This window comes from Schistocerca cancellata, chromosome 2 (genome assembly GCF_023864275.1).
Source record: "Schistocerca cancellata isolate TAMUIC-IGC-003103 chromosome 2, iqSchCanc2.1, whole genome shotgun sequence".
NCBI classification, from domain to species: Eukaryota; Metazoa; Arthropoda; class Insecta; order Orthoptera; family Acrididae; genus Schistocerca; species Schistocerca cancellata.
In genome coordinates, this window is record NC_064627.1 from 935,820,077 (window position 1) to 935,848,065 (window position 27,989).

General features: G+C 39.1%; 1 protein-coding gene across 3 annotated transcripts in view; it reads right to left on the reverse strand.

The window, feature by feature from the left end:
• LOC126162903 (centrosomal protein of 78 kDa-like) overlaps nt 1-27,989 on the reverse strand; it is a 119,714-nt gene that overhangs the window by 12,267 nt on the left and 79,458 nt on the right. The window contains exons 6-8 of one of the 3 annotated variants that reach the window (XM_049919712.1): nt 21,147-21,334; nt 4,226-4,290; nt 3,992-4,129 (exon numbers count right to left, since the gene is read on the reverse strand). In XM_049919712.1, coding sequence (XP_049775669.1) covers nt 4,228-4,290; nt 21,147-21,334 — 251 coding nt within the window. In that variant the 3' untranslated portion in view covers nt 3,992-4,129; nt 4,226-4,227. Of the gene's footprint in view, nt 1-3,959; nt 4,130-4,225; nt 4,291-21,146; nt 21,335-27,989 lie in introns of those variants that run through there. The other 2 variants (XM_049919711.1, XM_049919714.1) reach the window with 2 other exon arrangements.

Consider the following 27,989-nt stretch of genomic DNA (forward strand, 5'->3'; position numbering starts at 1 on the left):
CTTGCCAGTTATGTAAAATATACTAACAACAAATTATAATTAATGCTTAAATACTCAAAGTGATGATTACAGACATGCTTCTTTAAGAGTTTATATATGAAAAACTACTACATTGAAAAAAGGTACAGGTACTGGTGCTGCTGCTGCTGCTCCTCCTCCTCCTCCTCCTCCTCCTCCTACTACTACTACTACTATTACACTACTCAGTTGCCTTAATTATCTGAAACTTCAAACAAAACAATTTTAACTTCATGCAGATCACTATTACGTGTTTATATACTGACAAAATCAGGATCTACTTGATACAAATATTAGTAGTGTTGGGCAGAATTTACATTCCTGTGTCCAAGTATTCAGATACATAGTAGGAGTGGATAAAGAGGTATTCTTTTACTGTGTGTTTAAATATTGGGAGATTTTCAGTTTCCTTCCTGGTGTTCTCTTGACAACCTGCTGCAGAATTTTGCACCGGAATACAGAACTCCATTCTGTACCATAGAGAGGGTTTCATAGTCTATTTGGGAATGATTTCTACTTCTTGCACTTCAGTGTTGAATTGCTGCTGAATTCATCCTAAATTCTATCATGTTATCGTATTAACCACAAATAACATTAGGGTTTTTGTACTGAGATGTAATTGCAAGAATCCACAGGTTCCTGAAGTGGTTTATGCAATACGTTCTATTATCAATTTTCACAATATTTTTATTGCACACTTCTGTAGAACAACCATTTTTTTTCACATTAGCTGCAGTGTTCCAGGAGACAGGAGAGAATCGACTGAAAGAATGCAAAGTATATGAGCAATCTGGTCTGCAAATCTACACAGTAAGAGGAATTTCTGAGTGTAAAACAGGCAAAACTGAGTTTTTGATTAACTTATTTGCATGCTTTGTTCAACCAAATTCCAAACAACATATTAATAACTTTGGCATCAAATCTTGAGAGCTGATGTTCAGATTTAAGAGTTATAGTAGTATATTTGTTTATTTGAATTCAATAAATCCCATGGAATAATCAACTTTGCTACAAAGTAATTACGGAAGAACATTTAGACTTTCCATTGTGCATTGATAAAGGAGTTACAGCTGAATATAACATATTACCACATCAGCTTTTGAGTTGGAATATCCTACATATATGGACTGTGACTGACTTCAGAATATGAAAAAACATCACAGAATGAAGTCAGATGAAATAAATACATTTCTATGAATTAGTTCAGACTAATTTTACAGTAAAGGTAGTAGCAGTCAGGTTCTGAATAAAGTGTTAAATGTGGAAGTACCAACAAAGAATCCTCGAAGCATCTACTTTTAAACCTTTGACAACTACAGACATGTTCTCTGCATTCTGGGCTAAGCATAGCTTTATTGTCACTGAATTGCTTGCCTAATATTGCTACCTGAGCTGAGAGACAGCATTCTGACCACTATGAAATACTTATTATTCGAAGAACATGGCTCTAGAAAGTCATAGTCCTGCAAGAAAACTTGTGAGTTGTTTCTAAGCCAACTACAGTGAAATATAAACTGAAGAATGCTCTTGAATTTGTAGATGTGGGTTTGTAGTGTCTGTATTGCATGAAGGCTGACATGATGAATTGGTTTATTGATCAAGGAATGAGATAACTCTGAAACGCTTAGACCAATAGTACTGACAAGATATTCTGCTTTGAAAGTAATCTATTTTTAATTGCAGATCAGAGTATCAGAAACAGGAATTACTGTATACAGAAAATGTCAGCTATCAGAATGTAGGCAAACTTTTTATGTTGATGTATTTAATATGCTTCTTTGTGAGGGATATAGCTGCCAAAACACCTGGAAAAATAAAAATTTGTATACATTTAATTACGGGATGTATATACAGCCACTTCGGTTGCAGAGTTTTTGTTTTTCCTTCCCCACTGTATATACATCCTGTAATCAAATACTGTACAGTTGCTGGATCCCACACAATCAAATGTTCAAATTGCATGCATTTGATTTGATGACATAAAATATGCCGCTGGTGATAAAAAAATAACTTCACATTTTCTGAAAATCTGTATTCTGAATCTGCAATTATTTACTTTGAAATATGATTATATAATTGTTGCTGACAGTCATGGGCTTTCAAGAACCTCATCTTCTGGTGAAACATAATACTTCTGTCAAAAAATTTAAGTATACTGTTCATCTTTCTCCGGGTAAAAAGAAAATTACAACTATTCAAATTAATCTGAAATAATGATGAAAAGGCCTTTTTTAAAATGATTTGGCATTTTAAGCAAAAATACTCGGAAGTTGGCAAATCATCAGTATATCATGTAATGCAACAAAAGCTGGTTTCAATCATGTGAAGGCTGTTCAGAAAGTAAGTTCCCATTGGTTGCAAAATGGAAACCACTGTGAAAATCAAAAGTGTTTTATTTGCAGCAGTTAGCTACACCTCCCAACTACTTTGTTACACATTCATCACTCTTAAGACATTTGTTATAGTGTTGTACCAACTTTCTGGTCCCCTCATCTTAGCAGGCAGCTGCCTGTGCTTTCTGCCAATTCTCTATGCTGGTCTACAGCTCACTGTGTGTGCCAAATGTTGTCTTCATAGCCAGCGGTTAATGTGAGCAGAGATGAAACTCTGGGGCAGAGATTTATGGGCTATATTGTGGGTGATCAGACACTTCCCACTGAAAATGCTGCAGGAGGATCTTCATTGCCCCTGCAGGGTGCAGCAAAGAATTGTAATGAAGAAGGAACTGCATGTGAGTTTTGTTATGTGGGCTGCATGGCATCAAGTGAAATCTCTCACCAGGACCTCATACTTGGCAGGAGACACTATTTCCTAGGCATCTTTATGGGCTCACTGTACACTGAAAACTGAAAACAGCAACATGATGCTATCAACGGGCATACTAGACACACTGCCCAACACATCTGTGCAAAGCTTCATCAGATTTTCACAGTGGTTTCCATTTCACAATCAAATGAAACTTACTTTCCTAACAGTCCTTGTATATTGACAACTGTAACAGGCACTTACGCCAAATATAATGGATGTGCAACAAATATAGGAAAAGAAAGAAATCATCAAACATAAAAGAGCACTATGACCATTTTAGTAAATACAAACACAGCAGTAACTAAATACTGGGTGTTCAAAAAGTCTTTCTGCAGTTGTGTATGAATGTTAGCTGTGCATGCCGTATGCTGCAGTGAATATGCCGAAATGAAACTCAGTGAAATAAAAGATATTAATTATTGAATATTCATTTTTACTTACAAATTTTCACATTAAATGTTGCAAATGGAGCCCTCCCCCCTGAAAGGTTTGCAGGAGAGCTTCTGTGAAGTTTGGAAGGTAGGAGACGAGGTACTGGCGGAATTAAAGCTGTGAGGACGGGGCGTGAGTCGTGCTTGGGTAGCTCAGTTGGTAGAGCACTTGCCCGCGAGGGGCAAAGGTCCCGAGTTTGAGTCTCAGTCCGGCACACAGTTTTAATCTGCCAGGAAGTTTCATATCAGCGCACACTCCGCTGTAGAGTGAAAATTTAATTCTAGATACTACTGACGCTGGCTAAGATAAACGAAACAGTGGAATGTTGGGAGAGTCCACTTAAAGGGAAGTAACCCAGGCAGGTGAACAATCATACTGCATGCATGGCTAATAATCATACGGCACTGCGGAGAGACTCGTAAGATTTGTGTTGCCTTGAACACAAAGGAGTGACAGATGCAACTTGAACAGATGTGGAATAGAAGATCACGAGTTTCCTGTTTCTCAATCAGTATAGCTCACCCAATTTGCAAGAGGAACTGTCACCTGTGGTAAGTATAATCCTTTCGCAAGTTCTCAGTGAAATACCTGGTCTCATCTTGAGTTCCAATATTTAGATTAAATTAAGTTGTACGTAATGTAACTTGATAAAGGGGGAGAGACTAACAATACTTTTTGTAGCTTCAAATCTTATAGAATACCTTTCCTGTGCCCAGAAAGATGTGGATCCTGCACCTGCAGCTTGACCATTTGCTACTCCTTTTTGGTGTAAACTTCTTTCCTGATTTGAGTACATGAAGTAAGGATGTGTTTTAGAAGCTGCAGAATGAGACTGTTCCTCTAAGCTTGCATCTAAAGTCATCCATTTATACTGAAAGCAACAAAGATATGTAACAGCCATTTAAATTATATGGCAAAAAATGCATAGCGTTACATGTACAGCTTGGTTACAAAAAAATAAAAGTACCTTTAACTCCCCAAGTCCTTCAACCTTAGCAAATATCCACTTGGAAAATCAGTAATTATCCATTTCTGCAAAAATGGACAAACTCTTCAATAGTAAATATATTCTGAGCAGCAAGAACAAAATAAATTGTAATATTTAACTGATGTATAATTTTATATTTTGTCACAATTAGAAAATAAAATAGGAAATACAGAAACTTAAATTTGGTTTCATTTACATTATAGGTAAAATTTATGACTATACATTTTCTATAAAAGCAAATTGGCCTACTTTAGGCAAATAAATTATATATTGAAGTATTACATGAAGTAAGATAAAAACAGGTGACACACAGTGATACAATGTTCATCAGCAACATGTAGCTGTCAAAAGGAATGTTAACTGAGGACAAGATTATATTTATATTTGTATTAATTTGGTCCAGTAAATCTTACGTGTACAGTATAGCACATCAGATATTGGACAGGTCAATGTAAATATGTCTGCTTGTGTCTGTATATGTGTGGATGGATATGTGTGTGTGTGCGCGAGTGTATACCCGTCCCTTTTTCCCCCTAAGGTAAGTCTTTCCACTCCCAGGACTGGAATGACTCCTTTCCCTCTCCCTTAAAACCCACATCCTTTCGTCTTTCCCTCTCCTTCCCTCTTTCCTGATGAGGCAACAGTTTGTTGCGAAAGCTTGAATTTTGTGTGTATGTTTGTGTTCGTTTGTCTGTCTGTCGACCTGCCAGCACTTTCATTTGGTAAGTCACATCATCTTTGTTTTTAGGTATAAATATATCTTAATGTTTACATGTTGTTTTCTATGTATTAATAAATACTTTTTCCATTCAGACTCATAATTAAATCACTTTGATTAGAAAATTACAACTGATGAAGACCGGACTACTTAAATCTCACTCCCGTAGTGGCACTTGGTAGGAGATTCAATGAGCTAGTTATAGTCCACAGACCTTTTTGAGATGACACTTTAGGGGAAATGTGCATTTAAAACTGTGTTGTGACATCAAGGCTTGTTTTCACCTTTCACTATGTTTGAGGAACTTGGCAATCTGTCACATGAGTTTGGTGGCATAGTGCTTACAAGAAAATTAATACTCTTATACAATGATTTATCTTAATCTTGAACCAGCTATTAGAACTTTAAACCTAAGCACCATAAAAAAAGAAACTGAGTCAGCATATGCAGTCTAAGCTGCAATGGCTTTTTTTTGTGTTGGCAAGTTACAAACAAAATACTGCTGTTCGTTGAAAAAGAACGCCCCTGACTTCAGGTTGCTCTTAAGTTCACAAGGAAGATTTTTTTTTTTAGTTTCCTCTTTCTTTCGAAATGTGGTGCTACAGAAGAATGCTGAAGATTAGATGGGTAGACCACATAACTAATGAGGAAGTATTGAATAGGATTGGGGAGAAGAGAAGTTTGTGGCACAACTTGACCAGAAAAAGGGATCGGTTGGTAGGACATGTTCTGAGGCATCAAGGGATCACCAATTTAGTATTGGAGGGCAGCGTGGAGGGTAAAAATCGTAGGGGGAGACCAAGAGATGAATACACTAAGCAGATTCAGAAGGATGTAGGTTGCAGTAGGTACTGGGAGATGAAGAAGCTTGCACAGGATAGAGTAGCATGGAGAGCTGCATCAAACCAGTCTCAGGACTGAAGACCATAACAACAACAACATAAAGTTAAAACTTTTTAATAAATTGTTTTGAAAGTCAGAATTGCAAGTGAATAACATTAAATGATGACAAAGTTTCAGCTGGTTATACAGCCATCTTCAGATCTAGAGTAATAAGAGAATATTGTACTGTGGTAGAATTTCAGAAGGGATTAAACAAATGGTTGTAATACAAGCAATGGATCAGTTACATATCAATTATAAAAATGCCTAGTGTCTGCTTGTAAACTGAGGCGAAGACACGACATCTGCATCACAGTTGATGTTCGTGAAAGCGATGGATCTCAATAGAATAATGGCACATATCACTGACATATATATTAGGCATTCAAGACAGCAAAAAACAGCGATGTTAATACAATATTCAATACACCAAGGAAAAATATGTAGAGAACAAACCCATCTTAACAGTTGTGTAGATACACAATATTTTGCATACAAATTTTTTTACATCAGCAACTTTCAACAAAATCATTTACAGGAATACTAGTGGGTCTAGTAGTGTGTGATTCACTCACAGTTGTAAGCAAACTAGTCAGCTATGCATGCTCACACAGGTCCACAAGGAAAAAGCAGCATAATAAAAAGTGGTAAATGAGTAAACATAGTAACAATAAATAAGAGCATGTAATATAGTAATAAAACACATCATCTAACAGTGGAAAAAGAATTGATTAAACAATATCCAGCCAACATCATAACACAAAATAAAAGTTAAGAAAAATATATGCACATCAGGTGAATATGTAAAATATTATTTTGACCATCAATACGTGATACAATTACATGTCATCAGGGAAGAAAGAAAGGGATATAGAATAAATAATTAAATAGAAGACACTGTAGACTAGGCTGCAAAACGAATGTAACACTAATACTCCACAGGTGAGTGTGTCCTAGTCCGACATATATGACTATGGGGTGGGCACAGGAGAAGAGATGCAGGGACGGCCACAAAAATCAAACCAACATGGAGAATAAATATCTTTATATTACACAAGAAATAATTAAATAGAAAAACACGTTAACAAGGCTGCAACATGAGCAATGCCATTACAAGTAAGATGTACCCTCACATCTAAGGTCATGGGCTGGGCGAAGCAGAAGTGATGTGGTCACAGCCACAAATGTCCAGATGGCATGGATCACATGACCAGTAAGTAGAATAAAAGGAAATTCAAAAATACAGTGAAAAGACAAACTATATATTTACAAAAGATCATGAAAAATATTGAAGAAATATCCCTAATATTTTATATTGATGGTATATGCCATTAATTTATTGAGACTTCTCTCTTACATGAGCATCCATTGTGTCCAGATGTTGTCTCTTATCCTTGTCATATGTGCAGACACTACAAGTTTTTATAATCAGTAGGTAATTGATCTTTTGCTCATATAAGTGTGCTTGGTGTAATTCCTCCTGATACTTTACCTTAGTGCAATTTTCTGTTGTTATTCCAGAGCTGAATATGGCTTCATAATCAACAGAAACTAGATTTGATTAAAAAAAATTTTAACTTTATGTAAAACTTTAAGATAGCTTGTCTCCATCCTGGCTATGTCAGGAATTAACAGTAACTTTCTAAGATCCAAATTTAAGTTCTCAAAAGCAAAGCATTATTGTGTGTCATAAAGAGCTTTGTGTTCTGTCAAGATTGGCAGTGAGGCAAACAACTAACAGCCCATTGTTTTCCACTTACTAGCAACTTCTACTAATTCATAACTAGGGTGTGTGTGTATCAAGAAAAATTTGCTAGACAGTTCTTAAGAGTTCACTACTATTTGTACACATGATAACTTCCATTGCATCAAAATTGTCAGCTTATGTTACAACAGATGACACCTTCGTTACTGATAGAGATATTGTTCTATGTCAAACACACAATAAGCAAATCGGGTGCTCTGTGAACAGTAAAATACATGTAGTGATGCAGACACAAAGAACTAAACAGTGCATATTGCTTAAGAAACAAATGTTATTAACACAGATGCAAAAAAACTCCAAACTTAACAAATTAATTTTCCCATGATATGTAGTATGCTACGATTTCTACGAACAATCTATGCTACAAACTGCAAGTGCCTGCATATTGCATTGTTCTTCAAAAGTACTATGGGCAGCAGATTCCTCATGAATCGGCAGTAAGAAAAAAAAAACTATTTAGATTTTGGATAGATAAAAAAATCTACTCACCAAGTGGTGACAGAACACATACATAAAAGACGGTTGTAATTGGCAAGCTTTCGGTGTCAGTGTCTCCTCCTTCAGGCGGAAGGGTTGAAGAAGAAGGAGGAGGGGTGAAGAAAAAGGACTGGAGAGGTCTAAGAAAAGGGTAGATTTCGTAAAGTCACTCAGAACGGGTCAGGGGAGACTTACCATATGGGATGGGACGGAAATCTACCCCTTTTCCTAGACGTCTCCAGTCAATTTTCTTCATCCCTCTTCAACCCTTCTGCCTGAAGAAGGAGCCACTGGCTCTGAAAGCTTGCCAATTACAACTGTCTTTTATGTGTGTGTTTTGCTGCCACTTGGTGAGTAAATTTTTTATCAATCCAGTTAAATAATTTTGTCGATAACTGATTGTTTTCTTTCTAATTTTTAGATTCTTGTTATCACGAGATTCTGAAAAAGTGTGTGGCATTATATAAGTAACCACCACATACGAATAGCCTCTGATGAAACAACAGACATACGAGGTGCATTCAAGTTCTAAGGCCTCCGATTTTTTTTCTCCGGACTGGAAAGAGATAGAAACATGCGCATTGTTTTAAAATGAGGCCGCGTTCATTGTCAATATGTCCCAGAGATGGCAGCACCGTACGGCAGATGGAATTTTACCGCCAGCGGCGAGAATGAGAACTGTTTTAAATACTTAAAATGGCGACGTTTTCCTTACTTGAACAGCGTGCAATCATTCGTTTTCTGAATTTGCGTGGTGTGAAACCAATTGAAATTCATCGACAGTTGAAGGAGACATGTGGTGATAGAGTTATGGATGTGTCAAAAGGGCGTTCGTGGGTGCGACAGTTTAATGAAGACAGAACATCGTGTGACAACAAACCGAAACAACCTCGGGCTCGCACAAGTTGGTCTGACGACATGATTGAGAAAGTGGAGAGAATTGTTTTGGGGGATCGCTGAATGACTGTTGAACAGATCGCCTCCAGAGTTGGCATTTCTGTGGGTTCTGTGCACACAATCCTGCATGACGACCTGAAAATGCGAAAAGTGTCATCCAGGTGGGTGCCACGAATGCTGACGGATGACCACATGGCTGCCAGTGTGGCATGTTGCCAAGCAATGTTGACGCGCAATGACAGCATGAATGGGACTTTCTTTTCGTCGGTTGTGACAATGGACGAGACGTGGATGCCATTTTTCAATCCAGAAACAAAGCTTCAGTCAGCTCAATGGAAGCACACAGATTCACTGCCACCAAAAAAATTTCGGGTAACCGCCAGTGCTGAAAAAATGATGGTGTCCATGTTCTGGGACAGAGCAAGGGCGTAATCCTTACCCATTGCGTTCCAAAGGGCACTATGGTAACAGGTGCATCCTACAAAAATGTTTTGAAGAACAAATTCCTTCCTGCACTGCAACAAAAACATCCGGGAAGGGCTGCGCGTGTGCTGTTTCACCAAGACAACGCACCCGCACATCGAGCTAACGTTACGCAACAGTTTCTTCATGATAACAACTTTGAAGTGATTCCTCATGCTCCCTACTCACCTGACCTGGCTCCTAGTGACTTTTGGCTTTTTCCAACAATGAAAGACACTCTCCGTGGCCGCACATTCACCAGCCGTGCTGCTATTGCCTCAGCGATTTTCCAGTGGTCAAAACAGACTCCTAAAGAAGCCTTCGCCGCTGCCATGGAATCATGGCATCAGCGTTGTGAAAAATGTGTACGTCTGCAGGGCAATTACGTCGAGAAGTAACACCAGTTTCATCGATTTCGGGTGAGTAGTTAATTAGAAAAAAAAATTGGAGGCCTTAGAACTTGAATGCACCTCGTACATGGATATTTCATAAGCAATTTCACTGTTGGCAAACTCGATGGAGAAGAACCTCAAAGCCAGTACGGATTTCCTTAAAATTGCTGTAATGCACAATTCATTCAACAGCAGGATGAATGGCAAAGTGCTGTGGGCTGAAGGGTCCAAGAAGAAAAAGTTGTTCTGTATTTGAATGCTGCAGCCTACAAGCAGAAGGCAGCAACTGCCCTTCCATGTATTCTATCTGAACTTAATACTCTTCATTTGCCTGGTCAGTACACTGCAACGTATCACCAGATAAGTGTGGAGCAACTACCCACAAGAGAATAAAATAATTTTATATGTAAAGAAAGTATTTTTCAAAGCCCCTGCCTCCCATCATGTGTTAGTTTATTGAGAACTGCTGCCAAATCTTGTGTTGCCCCCAGAGCCTGTCCTAATCCAGTGGGGTACAGGGATTGAAGCTCAGTTTTTTATGATTAACATTTTCAAGCTGTGAAATCTGTGACTGATTCATTTTCAAGAGAATTTTCAGTTTCAGTATGAGAGGCACAAAATGCTTTCACTGAACCTAAATCAAAAATGCTCTGGCATGCATCCAGAGTAACTTTGCCTGCCTTGCCATTAGCATTGAAGAATTAGAATCTATTAGTCTCCCTTTGCAGAAATCACTAAAAATTGTTGAGAATGTCAAATGCATGCTGATTGACATTAATGGTGATACTAGGCAGAAGGTAGCGAGTAACTGTGACACCGCTTGGGCAAGAAAAGCAGGTTACTCGACTTTTCTACTGTCTGCAGTTTCCCCCAGTGGGGAGAAGATTATGCCCAGTCTACATCTCTCTAGGAACATTTCATCTCCTTAAATTTGCACTCTCAACATTCTGAGACTTTGAGAGATCATTTTCCTCCAACAAAAATATTCTTTCTGGTTGGGAACATTCTATGGCTGCAGAATAAAAAATTAAGTAACTTAAAGTGCATGTACTTTCCCTGTTTCTGCAATGTTTAAGTCCATGTTAAGATAATACAGGGTGTTTAAAAAATGACCGGTATATTTGAAACGGCAATAAAAACTAAACGAGCAGCGATAGAAATACACCGTTTGTTGTAATATGCTTGGGACAACAGTACATTTTCAGGCAGACAAACTTTCGAAATTACAGTAGTTACAATTTTCAACAACAGATGGCGCTGCGGTCTGGGAAACTCTATAGTACGATATTTTCCACATATCCACCATGCGTAGCAATAATATGGCGTAGTCTCTGAATGAAATTACCTGAAACCTTTGACAACGTGTCTGGCGGAATGGCTTCACATGCAGATGAGATGTACTGCTTCAGCTGTTCAATTGTTTCTGGATTCTGGCAGTACACCTGGTCTTTCAAGTGTCCCCACAGAAAGAAGTCACAGGGGTTCATGTCTGGCGAATAGGGAGGCCAATCCACGCCGCCTCCTGTATGTTTCGGATAGCCCAAAGCAATCACACGATCATTGAAATATTCATTCAGGAAATTAAAGACGTCGGCCGTGCGATGTGGCCGGGCACCATCTTGCATAAACCACGAAGTGTTCGCAGTGTCGTCTAAGGCAGTTTGTACCGCCACAAATTCACGAAGAATGTCCAGATAGCGTGATGCAGTAATTGTTTCGGATCTGAAAAATGGGCCAATGATTCCTTTGGAAGAAATGGCGGCCCAGACCAGTACTTTTTGAGGATGCAGGGACGATGGGACTGCAACATGGGGCCATATGCGCCAGTTCTGTTTACTGACGAAGCCATCCAGGTAAAAATAAGCTTTGTCAGTAAACCAAATGCTGCCCACATGCATATCGCCGTCATCAATCCTGTGCACTATATCGTTAGCGAATGTCTCTCGTGCAGCAATGGTAGCGGCGCTGAGGGGTTGCCGCGTTTGAATTTTGTATGGATAGAGGTGTAAACTCTGGCGCATGAGACGATACGTGGACGTTGGCGTCATTTGGACTGCAGCTGCAACACGGCGAACGGAAACCCGAGGCCGCTGTTGGATCACCTGCTGCACTAGCTGCGCGTTGCCCTCTGTGGTTGCCGTACGCGGTCGCCCTACCTTTCCAGCACGTTCATCCGTCACATTCCCAGTCCGTTGAAATTTTTCAAACAGATCCTTTATTGTATTGCTTTTCGGTCCTTTGGTTACATTAAACCTCCGTTGAAAACTTCGTCTTGTTGCAACAACACTGTGTTCTAGGCGGTGGAATTCCAACACCAGAAAAATCCTCTGTTCTAAGGAATAAACCATGTTGTCTACAGCACACTTGCACGTTGTGAACAGCACACGCTTATAGCAGAAAGACGACGTACAGAATGGCGCACCCACAGACTGCGTTGTCTTCTATATCGTTCACATCACTTGCAGCGCCATCTGTTGTTGAAAATTGTAACTACTGTAATTTCGAAAGTTTGTCAGCCTGAAAATGTACTGTTGTCCCAAGCATATTGCAACAAACGGTGTATTTCTATCGCTGCTCGTTTAGTTTTTATTCCCGTTTCAAATATACCGGTCATTTTTGAAACACCCTGTATAAACACTACAAGTGAATCAGAAGTTGATTTCAGTTTAAATTACTGTTTCATGTTAAATATTTTTCTGATACATGTTTTACTCATTTTCATTCGATAAATATGTACATATTTTGTGTGTAAACCTTACATAAAAACCCATTCTCTAGTTTTACTAATGACAAAACATGGTCTTTTCTCCTTTGCCCAAGTTATACATATGCTCCCTTACAGTGAGCTGATTAACTGTGAAATTCGCGGCCTCAGTAGGAGAAGTGAGAATAATTTCTGCAGAGACTGTGCTGCCTTATCTAAGGTTAGAACAGAGTTTTATATTCAGGTGAAAAAGTATACAAAATGGTACTGAGAGACACCAGATATGAAATTAAAAACATCGAGACACTCAAAAACAAAGTAAAAGAACACCTCATCATCCACTCCTACTACAACTTGTTAAAATATTTTGAATCAGGATGTAAAGTCTGATAACTTTAATTTTTTACATTATATTATTGCACAGCCCTTGCAAGGCAGCTAGGTGAATTTTCTTAATTACTAATAGTACCCAAAACAGCCTTGGATCAAGGTCAAATACACTGATGACAAACATGGTGATGAAAAAAGTAAACAATAAATGGATTGCCAATAGAATTAAGATAGCAACACAGAACGTCAGAGGATTAGCAAACAAAGAAGAGCTGACAGGAATTTTAAAGCAGCCCAATTTACATACATAAGAGATGGAAGAAAAGAAGTAGAGGGTACAGTTACATAAATGAAAGAATTACAGTTTTCAAATAGTTGTAGTTTTTTCTGTCAAAGAGGAGAGACAAAACTTGACCATCATTGCAGTTTACACACCTTAGGAAGGGGGGAAAAATAGAGTCTATAGATTTCTATGACAAACTGCAATCAATTTTAGACAAGTATAACAATAAGTATCAAATAATACTGACAGGAGATTTAACAGCAGGGGTAGGGAGTAAACATATTCTATAGATTGTGGGAATGAAGGGAGAAAACGTAATAAATAACAATGGAAGATTGCTTAGAGATTTTGTTTATTTTAAAAAACTAAAGGTGGTCGTAAGTATACATGGTCACCTCAAGGATTTATGTCTTACTGGCCACACTGTCAGTAATGAAAAATCAGAAGGCAACATAAGAGTCACAAGAGTGTATGGGGAATATGACATAGCTCCTCACCATTCCTTGGCGATAGCTCTTATGGATTCAGTATTTACACCAAATGGAGAAAGAAGAAAAAGATGACACAAGAAAAAATAAAGGAAGAAATCTACAAAGTATATCTACATTCTGGAGAATGAACACAGTATACAAGAACGAGATTTTCACTCTGCAGTGGAGTGTGTGCTGATATGAAACTTCCTGGCAGATTAAAACTGTGTGCCCGACCGAGACTCGAACTCGGGGCCTTTGCCTTTCGCGGGCAAGTGCTCTACCATCTGAGCTACCGAAGCACGACTCACGCCCGGTACTCACAGCTTTACTTCTGCCAGTACCTCGTCTCTTACCTTCCAAACTTAACAGAAGCTCTCCTGCGAACCTTGCAGAACTAGCACTCCTGAAAGAAAGGATATTGCAAAGGTCCCGAGTTCGAGTCTCGGTCGGGCACACAGTTTTAATCTGCCAGGAAGTTTCATTCATAGACATAGACAGTATTATGTAAAAGTAATTTAGAAGTAATCCCATAACTATCATATGAGTAGACTGACGCTAGTCATAATTTGTTGTTCATATTCTTTACAGAAGTAGCCTACAGAGTCTGCTTCTTCCAATTAATGTATAACTTAATTTGTTCTCCACTTATGGAAAATTTTGTTCTAAATGGGATTTACAGTACTTGATGTGTGAATAAACATAAACATGGAAAAGTTTTGCAATAACACTACACAAACAGTTCTCAGAACAATCTAGAATCATCTGGGGCATGAAATATCCAGATTAATTAATATGATGCAAGGGTCTGAAATTGGAGCTACAGGTTGAGGCTTTGCAACTTATGACTCACACTTAGGATAATGGCAGTCATTCTTCTGCAATATAAAAGGAACACTTCATGTATGTCATTACTATCCTTACAAGCTTATACATCCAAGGATGCATCAGATATTTCAGAAACCCAAAAGGATCTCACATACTGGAACTACTCATCTCAGTTACTTTTGACCATTTTGTTGCCTTGTTTGTTATTAATGTAGTGATCATCAGTCAAAAGACTTGTTTGATGCAGCTCTCCAGGCTAGCCTATCTTGTGTAAGCTCTTCACCTCTGCATAACTACAACAACTTGCAACTTTTTGAACCTGCCTACACTAGTAAAAACTTTGTCTCAATCAACAATTTTTGCAATGTTAATATACCGTGAAAAGGACAGACTGCCAAAGTGGCCAGAGGTAGTGGTTTTTGTGTGTGTGTGTGTGTGTGTGTGTGTGTGTGTGTGTGTGTGTGTGTGTGCGCGCGCGCGCGCGCATGTGTGTGCATTTCTCTTTTCTGAAGGCTTTGGCCAAAACCTAATATATAACAGTCTTTTCATCGTGCCTGTCGGCAACTCAATGTGTCATCTTTATGGTGAGTAGCAATCTGTCCTCTTCACAATATTGTTGATTTCCAACCTGGACTTTCCACTGTTTGCTTTTTGCTGTGTTACTTAATCAAAATCAACCCACATCACTTGTTGAAAAACTCAAGCGGAGATGCTGAGTTGCGATAGGCACAACAAAATCCTATTACCCATAACCTATCCCCCAAAAGAAGATATCAACCATTTCCTCGACCGACTCTCCACAGTTCCTGTCCCTTTACCACACGGTGCCCTGCTTGTCACCACTGATGCCACCTCCCTGTACACTAACATTCCTAATGCCCAAGGCCTTACTGCTATCGAACACTACCTTTCCTATGGATTCCAAACCAACAACCTCCTGCCTAGTGTCCATGACCAACTATATCCTTACCCACAACTACTTCTCCTTTAAAGACATTACCTAGAAACGGTACAGCTATGGGCACCTGCACGGCACCATCCTATGCTAACCTATGCATGGGCCATCTAGAGGAATCCCTCATAAAAACCCGGAATCCTAAACCCCTCACCTAGTTCAGGTTCATTTATGACATCTTTGCTATCTGGATTGAAGGTGAGGTCACCGTATTCACATTCCTCCAGAACCTCAACAACCTCTCCCCCATTTGCTGCACTTGGTCCTACTCAACCCAACAAGCCACCTTCCTAGATGTTGACCTCCACCTCAGAGATGACTACATCAGTACCTTCGTCCATATCAAACCTACTAACCACCAGCAATACCTCCACTTCGACAGCTGCCACCCTTTCCACACCAAGAAGTCCCTTCCGTACAGCCTAGCCACCCGTGGTCGTCGCATCTGCAGTGACGAGCAGTCCCTCTCAAAATACACTGAGGGTCTCATTGAAGCCTTCACTAACTGTAATTATCCTCCCATCCTTGTGCAAAAACAAATCTCCTGTGCCTTATCTTTCCAGTCTCCCACCACCTCCCAAAGTCCCACAGTCCGGCCACAGAGGAGCATTCCCCTCGTAACTTAGTACCATCCGGGACTGGAGAAACAATTACATTCTCTGCTACGCTTTCGATTACCTCTCGTTGTGCCCTGAAATGAGAAACGTCCTGCCCACTGTGCTTCCCTCCCCTCCTACCATCGTATTCCACCGTCTACCAAACCTACACAATATAATCGTCCATCCTTACATAGCCCCTGCTCCCCCTCACCTCATGGCTCATACCCCTGTAACAGACCTAGATGCAAGACCTGTCCCATACATCCGCCTACCACCACCTACTCCAGTCCGGTCACTAATGTCACTTATCCCATCAAAGGTAGGGCTACCTGTGAAACCAGTCATGCGATTTACAAGCTAAGCTGCAACAACTGTGCTGCATTCTATGTAAGCAAGGCAACCAACAAGCTGTTTTGTCTGCATGAACGGCCACCAACAAACTGTGACCAAAAAACAAGTGGACCATCCTGCTGCTGAACACGCTGCCAAACATGATATCCCTCATCTCAATGACTGCTTCACAGCCTGTGCCATATGGATCCTTCCCACCAACATCAGTTTTTCTGAATTGCGCAGGTGGTGACTTTCCCTGCAATACATCCTACGTTCCTGTAACCCTCCTGGCCTCAATCTTCGTTAGTCACTGTCCTCACCCATCCAACCCCCTCCCTGTTCTCATTCCAGCACTACACAGCCGTCGTTTCACCACCAAACCCAGTCTTTTAATTTCTTTTTATTTCTCTCCTTTCCACTACTTACCCCCTCCCCGCTCTGCACCTTCACTCCTGCCCTCCATCTAAACTGCAACACTTCACTGTCTGCCACTCCCATCATACTATCCCTCCCTCTCCCTGCCCCAGCTTCCTCCTTACCCCGATTCCCATCATGCACTGGTCTTGCTGCTCACAATGTGGTTTCAGTTCTCTGAGACTGCAGACGTGTGTGCAAGTTACGTTTGTGTGTGTGTGTGTGTGTGTGTGTGTGTGTGTGTGTGTGTGTGTGTCTGCTGCTGACAAAGGCCTTAATGGCTTAAAGCTATAATTGTGTGAATCTTTTTGTTGTGCCTATCGCGACTCAGCATCTCCGCTATATGGTGAGTAGCAACTTTCTTCTTTGGTATTGTTAATGTGGTGTCACCGCCAGACACCACACTTGCTAGGTGGTAGCCTTTAAATCGGCCGCGGTCCGTTAGTATACGTCGGACCCGCGTGTCGCCACTATCAGTGATTGCAGACCGAGCGCCGCCACACGGCAGGTCTAGAGAGACTTCCTAGCACTCGCCCCAGTTGTACAGCCGACTTTGCTAGTTATGGTTCACTGACAAAATACGCTCTCATTTGCCGAGACGATTGTTAGCATAGCCTTCAGCTACGTCATTTGCTACGATCTAGCAAGGCGCCATTACCAGTTACTACTGATGCTGTAAAACATGTACCGTCAAGAGCGATGTTCACCAATTATGGATTAAAGTTAAGTATTCCAGCAGCTACGTACGTTTTTTGCTAGTCTCAATTCCTTGACCCGTTCCAGACCTCACGCCAGCCTGCGTGAGCTAAAATGCGTGCCTTTCGGCTTCCTCTCATAGTGGGTTGGCTGTCTTGCCAATCCACAACAGTTAAGATCACTACACCACCATAAAGAAGCCTATTCTACTTAAGATCACTACACAACTGTGTTAAAATTCAAAATTTGTTTTCATTTATAGTGGTATACTGTGAACAACTTTTGCCAATACCTCTGTCTCTCTGCGTATATAATCCTCCAATACAGTCTTCTGTCATTGCTAATTTATTAAATAGTATCTCATAATTGTGTGTGTGTGTGTGTGTGTGTGTGTGTGTGTGTGTGTGCACGCGCGTGCGTGATTTGTGACAGTATATACCGGTACAAAAAAAAAAAAAAAAAATTTTCACTCTTTTAAAATGTGCAGAAAAGTGTTAAAATAACGTTTTAAGAAGTCTAAATTTCATCCCCAGCATTATATTAGTATGCTTGAGAGAGATGTTTTGTTTGCACATATACTGCCATGCAAATGAGGGAAAGCACATCACATTTAATTCCAAACTTAGCAAAGTACTTTAGTGATAAGTCATCCTAGAAATAGGGCAGGTGAACATTAAGTCTCCTCTGTACATAAACATTAAAATATCGCATCAAGTTTGTAATGTTGATATGTTGCATCACTACAGCAAGACAATACAATCTTGCATTAGCACTTAACAAATGCTAAGGTGAATAATAGTTATTATATGGGTTACTTGGAAAGTAATCTATGTATGTAGTATGGAAAGCAGTGAGGGACGTGAAACAGTCACTATGCTGACTATAGCGGTAGGCCAGTGTGTTACAGCTGCAATAGCAGAGAAGTTTTTCAAAATGAACAGTAAATAAAGATGACACCAAATGTGAAATCAAATTATAATATAGTTTTAGTGGCAAAAAAATCCTCAAAGTTCTTGATTTTTCCTTCACAAAAATTTGTGCCATATATGGGCCAAATGCGATGAGCAGTGGTGGTGTCTGTTTAAGAGGGAAATGATAAATATTCAAGATTATAACAGAAGTGGTCATCCATCTGTAGTCCGCTATGAACTAGTGCAGAAAATTCATATAAGATTTCTCTAGGCATTTTGTATGAGTCTGTGACTAAATAATTAGCACAACACAAGCTCTGTACTCAGTGAGTCACAAAACTCCTTTTTGAGAACACAAAAACTTAATGGATAACAGCTTCTCTCTTTTCCATTGTAATGTGTAAGGAGCTCTATTGAAAGAACTGTGAACAGTGGCATCATCAAGTATTGACACAACAATGTTCTGCCACACATTGCCGAGCAAACACAAGAATCAATGCAGAATTTAAAGCTTTTCTGGCATATAGGCTGTTCCATTAAAGTTTGAGTGAATTGCCGGATGCCCCTTCCAATCTCCTGTAACAGATGCAACAGAGGAAATTCATCAGGAGTCTTACCATGTGTTGGTGAATGCCGCACCACTGAAAAGTAACATTCTGCATTTGGAGAGGACAATCCTCCACAACTTATGAACAGATGTAAATACCATTGTACTCAAAGTAGTTAAAGGTAAAGCTACCATGATCATGCCATGAGAGGACTATATTAATAAGAACGATGTTTGTGTCTCAACATATCACTAGACCAATAATGACCCATCTAAGTGTGATATGAGAAACAACGGAACTTTTTTGACTTCTGGCTTTTTACCAAAGGAGCCTACTGAGAGACTAAGACCGCATACTTCAGTTCCACTTAGGCTGTGTGGACAGCCTAGCTCCACAAGGTGCGCCTAAGATCTGTTATGAGCAATATTTCAGTAGCCAACTTTGATATGACTAAGTACTTGGCATCTGTACTCAGATCCATTTTACACAAATGTCCACAGTTATAATAACTTCTACCAATTTTATCAGCAGACTTACCAGACAGGATGAGAAGTCTTTCCTTCTCACCCCGTTCAGTAGGTCTCCCCTGACTCAGGGTTCTGGGTGACTTTTCTGAAATGGACCCATTTTTTTTCCTAAACCTTTCGAGTCCTTTTCCTTCACCTCTCTTCCTTCCCCTTCAACTCTTCTGCCACCTTCAACTCTTCTGCCAGAAGAAAGAGCCACTGTGTCAGAAGAAGGAGCCACTGGCTCCAAAAGCTTGCAAAAGTTAAACCTGTGTGTGTGTGTGTGTGTGTGTGTGTGTGTGTGTGTGTTCTTCTGTTGCTGCTTGGTGAGTAGATTTTTATCCATACATTTAGATTATATTGCCAGAAGATACAGAGAATGCTACAGACACATAAATGGTAGAACCAGGAAGAGTATAATGATGAGACCTTAAAGACAAAAGACTACCTGCCATAGACTGTAAATGTTCCCCCAAAACTAGTCAAGACTTCAAAAGCATAAGGCTAAAGTGATCTATATTCCTCCTCAAAAATCTCAGTGCTTTTGGGGTCAGTCAAATATAACTTTCAGTAAGATAAAGCAGGTGTTTGTTAAATTCCCTGCGAATGCAGCAAATCATGATAGGGAAATGATGCCCAATTCCTGGGGCACATTGTGGAACACCCGTGGCATACTCACCTTCTTCAAGAAATTCCACTATTGCTGAACACTGTATTTCAGCAGATCAGGTGCAAAATCCAATGCAACAAAAATTGTGACTTGTGGAACTCCATTATCAATGAATCAGTAGAAAATGACTGTCTGAGGCACTTACCAATTGGGATACAGGTTTCCAGTTGGATTCTGTAGGGAGCACTGTCAGAAAAGCTTTGCGCTCAGCTCTCTGTAGCTGGCATGACTACAATTTTACTGCATGAAGATGATTGATCTGACATTGATGAGCCAAATTTTCACCAAGGAAGACTCTCAGCAGCTTGCAACTTGTAGCAGAAGCATTTGTGCTCAAGTAAGCATTATGAAATGACAATTCTGTATACCACACACATGCCGACGAGATTTCAAATAGGGGAGCTCAATGTACTGTCACCTGTATTGTAAGGCTCTGTGTTGAAATATTGTGGCAGAAAATTAAGGATATCTGGCAATGTGAAATTTTATGGAACACAAGAATTGATGAACCAGTTTTTAATTTTTGAACATCCTCCTTGCAGATCATACTTGGCTCCAACAAACTTTCACTTCTTCATGCACATGACAAAGTGGCTTGGCTCTCAGTAGTTTGCCTGCAGTGAAGAACTTCAAGATGCCGTCGTGGGCTGGTTGCAGTCTCAGGTAGCATGTGTGGTTACTTCGTGGATAGCACTCACAACAGCCTTTGTGTGAATCTCAATGCTTCAACTGTGAGTGGAAGTTTGTGCAAACAGACAGCAGTCTTACTTTATCTTAAAACTAGATTTAATTACATAAATTTAACCAAGTCTCAAATGTTCAAGATAGATTTTCTTTAAGTGTGCTGTCATCCCCTCTACCTCAACTCTATTATTCCAATTGTATTGACCAGCAAGAAGAAAGGTTTTAAATAACACCTTTCACATTTAATCTTTTGTTCCGAATTTTGTTCCTGTGAATCTGTTTCTAGAACATTTTTGCTAAACAATGCTGAGAGTTTTAATAATTTATCACCATTAAAAAAATCTATGAGATTCAATTTTAAGTTATTTAGGTATACCTCCTGTGTATCTTCTACATTTCTTGAACTGTTTTCAGCCAACTGTTTTTTTATAGCATTTAGCAAATCACCATTCACATCATGATTTTTTCTTATGTCAACAACAGTCAAAATAGTATTAACTTTCAGCAACTTAAGAATTTCCTGGGCACCTTGATTCGTTATTCCACAGTTTTGCAGATCTATGGCTGCAAAAGAAAGAATCAGTGTTAAAAATATCGCTAAAAGTAGATCATATTAACAGTGTATTTATTCACTTCTTTCCCAGAAAGAAAAATTTAAAGTACACTCATGAGCAACTGAATTTTATACAGTGATGTGCAAATATGAAGGGGGGGTACACGATGCATTCAGTACAGAGAAAGATGGAGAATACTTTGTGGTATTGCCTATGGGCTCTCTGTCATTCCCATGCCACACGCTCTAGCTGTTGGCTACCCTGGTAACTGGCAACACTGAGGTAAGTGCCACTTTGGGAGACTGCTTCTGTCTCTAGAACAATTTATATGCCAGGAAAACTATTGATGACACCTCTTATCATAATACTTGTCATGTTTGCTTTATGTTACCCCTGATGAAAATTACACTGGCTCAGTATGATATCTAAAATAATATGAAAATCAACACTAAATGCTGTACACACATCCCGAACAACACAAGAGACAGATGTAGCAAAATGACACTGCTGGGTGAAGCTTTGTATGGTACATTGCGAAGCATACTACTACCTGCCTTCTTATGTGCAAACCAGTGTAGCAGTACATGGCATTATTTTTCATGTTAATGATGGCAGCAGGGTTGCTGGACTTGAGGCATTGACAGTGCTGGGATACCACTGTGATCTATGACAGCTCAACAGCTGCAGAGAACTCAAGGAGATCAGTTCCTGATAATGCCCACACGGCCTATTTTGATAATACCCACTTGGCACTGAGGATGCAGAGCTTCACATGGTTTTCAGTGTATTTGTTTGGACCTTACCATAAGTGTACACCATTGTATACCATGACTCATCAGTCAAGGTCACTCAAGGTCACCTTCTCCCATGTTTTGAGCTCTCATGACTGTACTAGTGACAATGGTGTTTTGGAGCAAAATGTGATTGGCATCCTTGCACATGCCTGTATTTAATGTGTAACTGTCAGAAGTTTCATTGTTGTATGTCTCTTAGTTATTGTTCAGTACTGTATTGAGTAGAACATTGTGTCGCAAAGTTTGCAAATTTTGAGATGGCAGAGTTAGAGGAGCAATGTGTCTGCATTAAATTGTGTGTGAAACTCAAGAAAACCATTACATGGACACACAAAATGATGCAGAAAGATTACAGTGATGAGTGTTTAAGCTATACTTGGTGTTATGAATGGTTCACATGGTTTAAAAATGGCCGGATGGAAGTTAAAGATCACCCTTGTTCACGACGCCATTTGATGTCTACTATTCGATGTCTACTGACGACACTCATGTGAGGAACGTCAACGAAATTGTGCGTCCCAATCAAAGGCTGACTGTCCAAGAGACTGCACAAGAATGTAACATTTCAGTTGGATCATGTTATGAAATCAAGACACAGCAACTTGGAATGCATCGTGTTGCAATGGCTCACGAGTCAAGACTAGAAAGATCTTCACCTCGCAATCTGTGAAGAGCTTTAGGATTGCTCAAATGAGAATGAGATGTTTCGTAAGAGATTAATAACTGGTGATAAGACATTTGTCTACGGATAAGATGTTGAGACCAGGGTTCAATCTTCACAATGGGTTGGAAAGGTTCTCCAAGACCAAAAAAAGATCATCAAGTCAGGTCAAACGTCCAGGCCATGCTGATAGTTTTCTTGGACGTTGAAGGATTAGTTCATCATGAATTAGTGCTGCAGGGACAAACTGATAATTTATGGTACTATTGAAACATGTTGTGATGCCCATGAGAAAATGTGAGAAGGAAATGGCCTGAAATGTGGCAAGACAATTCATGGCTCTTGCATGATGATATTGCACCCACACATTCATCCATGTTGGTGTGTGACTATTGAACAAAAAATTAAATCACTGTGCCGCCTCATCCTCTGTACTATCTAGACCTGGCCCTTGTGTAGTTCTTTTCATGTCCAAATTTGAAAAACCCATTGAAAGGGTGAAGATTTGCAATTATAGACGAGATAAAAGATAATTTGCAGATGGTTCTTCGTGTGACTCAGCAAAAGGGGTACCAAGACTGCTTCTGGAAGTGGAAGCGGCATTGGGAGTGGTGTATCAATTGTGGAGGAGAGTATTTTGAAAGAGACCATTCACAATAAGTAAATTGTAAGTGTATAAAATTTTGTAGACAAAATTCTGGAAATTTTTGAACAGACCTTGTAGTCAGGCACTTTAAAAGCACTGATTGATGTATACATTGATCTCTACACTGCAGGGAGGATCTCAAAGAACAAAAATTTTGTTATGCTGGACAATATTGAGTTTTTGGGCTGATGGGCATTTGACAGATTACACGTGGCTTTTTGAGAAATGAGCAGACACAATTTTGGAAATGCCTGGATTCCAAATTAATTCATTCACCATTATGTGTGTTGATACACTGTCATCATCATTACCACCACCACCATCGTAATAACACAGCTCTGGTGAAAAGAAGTGGTATAAGAAATGTTCATGAAAAAATTTTTCATCTATAACACAGTAATTTCTACTCCTACAATGAAATACAAAGTGAGCACAAAAGCCACTGAAAATAAAACTCTCATATCGATGGAGTCAAGTGCCAAACTACCTATGCATTGATGACCGATGAAGAAAACACTGTAAGTGCCAAATTGTGTTAACATCATACAGAAAATAAATTGAATAATCAAAAAATACGATCACTATGAAAATATTCAAGTGGTGTATCAATTGATTGTTACATGAAGTTGCAACTAAACACAAGCTGTTCATGTGTAATACTTTAAAATGCCACAGTAATAAAAAATTACAAAATAATCTGCATCACGTAAACATGGACAGTATATACAGCACAAATGCAGACATCAAGACAGCATTATGTGGAAATTACACAACAGGCACAGAAATGCAACAATGTACACATAATACAGAAATAGCAAAAATAGTTTTTTCCCTTTACAATCCAGCTGTCACAAGGCAATAGGAAAGTTGCACAAGTATTACTGAAAATAAAAATGGTATGTGAGTAAAACAAAAATATTTGCACTGCCATGCAGCTTTATCATACAAGAGAAAAGTGTGAAATGCTTTCTTCATTGGTAAATTATCAGTGCATAGGCAGTTTGACACTTGACTCTGCAGGTATGAGAGTCTTATTTTCAGTGACGTGTGCTCACTTTTGTGAGCTTTGCTTTGTATTTTATTGAAAGTGTTATTGCTGCATCATGAATGAAAAAATTTCTCCATCAGCATTTCTTCTAATTATTTTGCTATTATCACCACAGCTGTGTTCTGATGATGTATCAAAACATGTAATGGTGAACAAATTAATTTGGGGCCAAGGCATTTCCAAAAAGGTCTCATGTACCAAATCTGAATGGTGTTTGCCTCAGATATGGAAGAATTTCTCAATCAAGTGATGACAAAGATTATAACTGAGTCATTTTTCAGCACTCTTTTTAAAGTATTTCGACTGCAGTCAAAATCTGTATGCTGCCTTCTGTTCCCACTTACTTTGTTCTTAGTCCTTCCTCTAAATATTCTGTTGTATTTCCTTCCTGGACATCCTTATTTATGTTCTTAAAAATTTCCTTAATCTGGCCAGCAGCATTCTCTTTCTTTTAATCACTGATATAACATTTTAAATTTCTTACAGTATTTTTCTCTCACAGTCAGCACATCTGTTCATAACATTTGTGTATTTTTGTGCATGTTCTGCTTCTTTTTTCAGTGCCAAGATTTTCATATTCTCTCTTGTTGCCTTTGTTTGACTCATTCAGTTTAACTGATTTACATTGATATCCTCTGCTCACTTTACTCTCCTCTCCAAAATGGAGACGATAATATTGTTACATTCCTTTCTGGATTTTCCATTGTTTAACTTTAGGACACATCCATATAAAGTCTCATAGGCAATTATTTTTTAAGTACTAAGTTCATTTTCAAGCCTGGCCTATTAAAGCTGCACTAATAGTGCTTGGTTAGGTGACAATCAATTCTTACATTCGTAATATACACAATACTTCAACATACAGGATGTCAGACTAGTTTCACAATGTAGATGTATTCATGAACTGCAGTTGAGCTAGAATGCATTTCATAAATACATCTACATTGTGTAATTGGTCTGATGTTCCATGTTATTATGTATGATGTGTATATTACCTATACAGAAACTGACTGTTGCATAACCAAGCACTATTCATGCAGCTTTAATAGGCCTGGTTTGAAAATGAACTTGGTAGTTCGAAACCTGTCACCAGTATAATAAAACACAGCTGTTTTGAAATTACAGTAAAGAATGTGTTATCCAACTGACTGGTCTTGTTCTGACATGATGCAAAAATTTTTAGATTATGCTTTACTGTGACTGTTATTGACATTAAATGAAACAATGAGTTTACTTTATCAAGTGACTGGTAACAGTAAACTTATTGTTTCATTTAATTCTGACATAATATTGAAAATACATGGAAATACATAAAAGGGAGGGTTCAAAGACGTAAAATGAGTCAAAGTCTTCTTCTTTTAGTGTTCAACCCTGAAGTTGGTTTGCAGCAGAGCACCATTCCTCTCTTCTGTCTGCCTTCCTCTTCATTTCCACGTATGTCTTACATCCAGTGTCATTCATGATCTGTTGCATGTATGATATCCTTGGTCACCCCTGCCAATTCCTTTCCTCAATAGCTCCTTCTGCTATCGTTCCAATGATGTTGTTGTGTGGTACGATGTGCCCTACAAGTTTCTCTCTTCTTGTTTGGATTTGCCTCCACAGAGATCTGGTTTCCTGTACTCTTCTAAGCACCTCTTCATTTGTTACTTTGTCTCTCCGGCTGATCATCATCATCCTTCTATAGCACCACATCTCCAGGGCCTCTAGCCGTCTTCTTCCTTCTCTTCCAATCGTCCAAGTTTCACATCTGTATAGGGCCACACTCCAAAAAACCTTTCATTATATGTTTCCTTATTTTCAGACTGATGTTGTTGCTGGTGAGTAAGTTCCTTCTTCGGTTAAATGCAATTTTGGCCTTTTGTATTCTGGCCGCAATTTCTTTCCGGCTTCTACCATCTCTTGTGATTTTGCTTCCCAGGTAAGTAAATTCCTCTATCACTCTTCCAATTCTCATTCTCAAAGGTTCATATTCTGCTCCTGTACTGCATACCATCACTTTAGTCTTTTTCTTGTTTTTCTCATTCCATACTGATTGCATAGAATTTTTTCCATTGTTCTGAGGACTTCCTCTAGATCTTCTTTTGTCTCTGTGACTATAGCAATATCATCTGCATAACGTAGCATATCTATCTTCTGCCCATTAATTTTGATCCCCACGTCAGTAGTTTCTCTAACTTGGTCTATAGCTTCCTGGATGTAAGCATTGAATATAATCCTTGCCTTACCCCTTTTCTAATATTTACTTCTTGTTCATGGTGACAGTTCCTGATCACCGCCACCTCATTCTTATGGAAGCTGAGTATCACACGGATGTCTTTGTACTTTATTCCACTTTTCCTCAGTACTCTGAACATCTCTTGCCATATAACGTTATCAAATGCTTTTCCACGTCCACAAAGGCAATATAAGTTGGTTGATTTTTCTGTAATTGCTTTTTAATAAACAGTCTCAGTGCCAGAATTGCCTCTCTTGTTCCTAATCCCCTTCTGAAGGCAAACTGATCTTCACTCAGCATATCCTCCACCTTCTCTTCAATTCTCTTCAGAGCTATTTTTATGAGAACTTTTGATGCATGTGATATTAGGCTTAGAGTTCAGTACTGTTCGCATTTTGTAGCTGCTGCCTTCTTTGGTATAGGAACAATGATACGTTTCTGGAAGTCTGTCGGTATCTCTCCTGTGTTATAGATGGACCTAAGTACCCATAACAAATAGAAGTGACTGTTAGAACTGCACTAACAATAAGCTATTATTAAACTACTGTGGCATATATGTGATAACTCAAGCTGTGTGAAGTGCAGCACAAAAGACAGTACTATGAAAAAAGTTAGTTGTTTTCTCTTTCATATAAAATTATGGCTGTTATCTCCTTAATACTAGCTGCAGATATTTGCAGTCACACTGATATTTATGATATAAAAAGTTACCTAAGTGCCATAAGAATAGAGACTGTTTTCACAATTTACAATAAATACTGCCACCTGTTGTGCAGCTAACACTGATCTTCCATCCTTGACCATAAATAACCAGGTAATTTCAGGGGTTGCAAAAAGGTACATTTTCCATTTACTTTTGAACTACAGGTATTCTTAATGTATTCATATCTAATGGGAGGTTGCTGAATACCTTGTATCAGGTTACAGGAAGCTATGCTGAAATTATTTTTTGTGCTTGACGATGGTATTGGGATGCTTATGCTCTGTATGTTTGTAGGCGTATGTACTGCATATGCCTCATTTTTTTCATAATATAGAAACAATCAGTCATTGGCTAGCCATTGACAAGAGAACAGGTGTAAGTGGTAGTTGTCGGATTTTATGTTGTGAGACAGAAAAAGCAGAACAATGTTACTGAATCACGTTTTGTTTTAAGCTCGCAGGGTAGATGAATCATTATCAGAGAACTTTCATATGAGGTTAAAATTAGTACTGGAGCCATTCATTCCATTTTAATGAAACTTTTAGGACCTCAGCAAAATTTGTGCCAAAGTTGAAAACAACAGAGAAGAGGAACT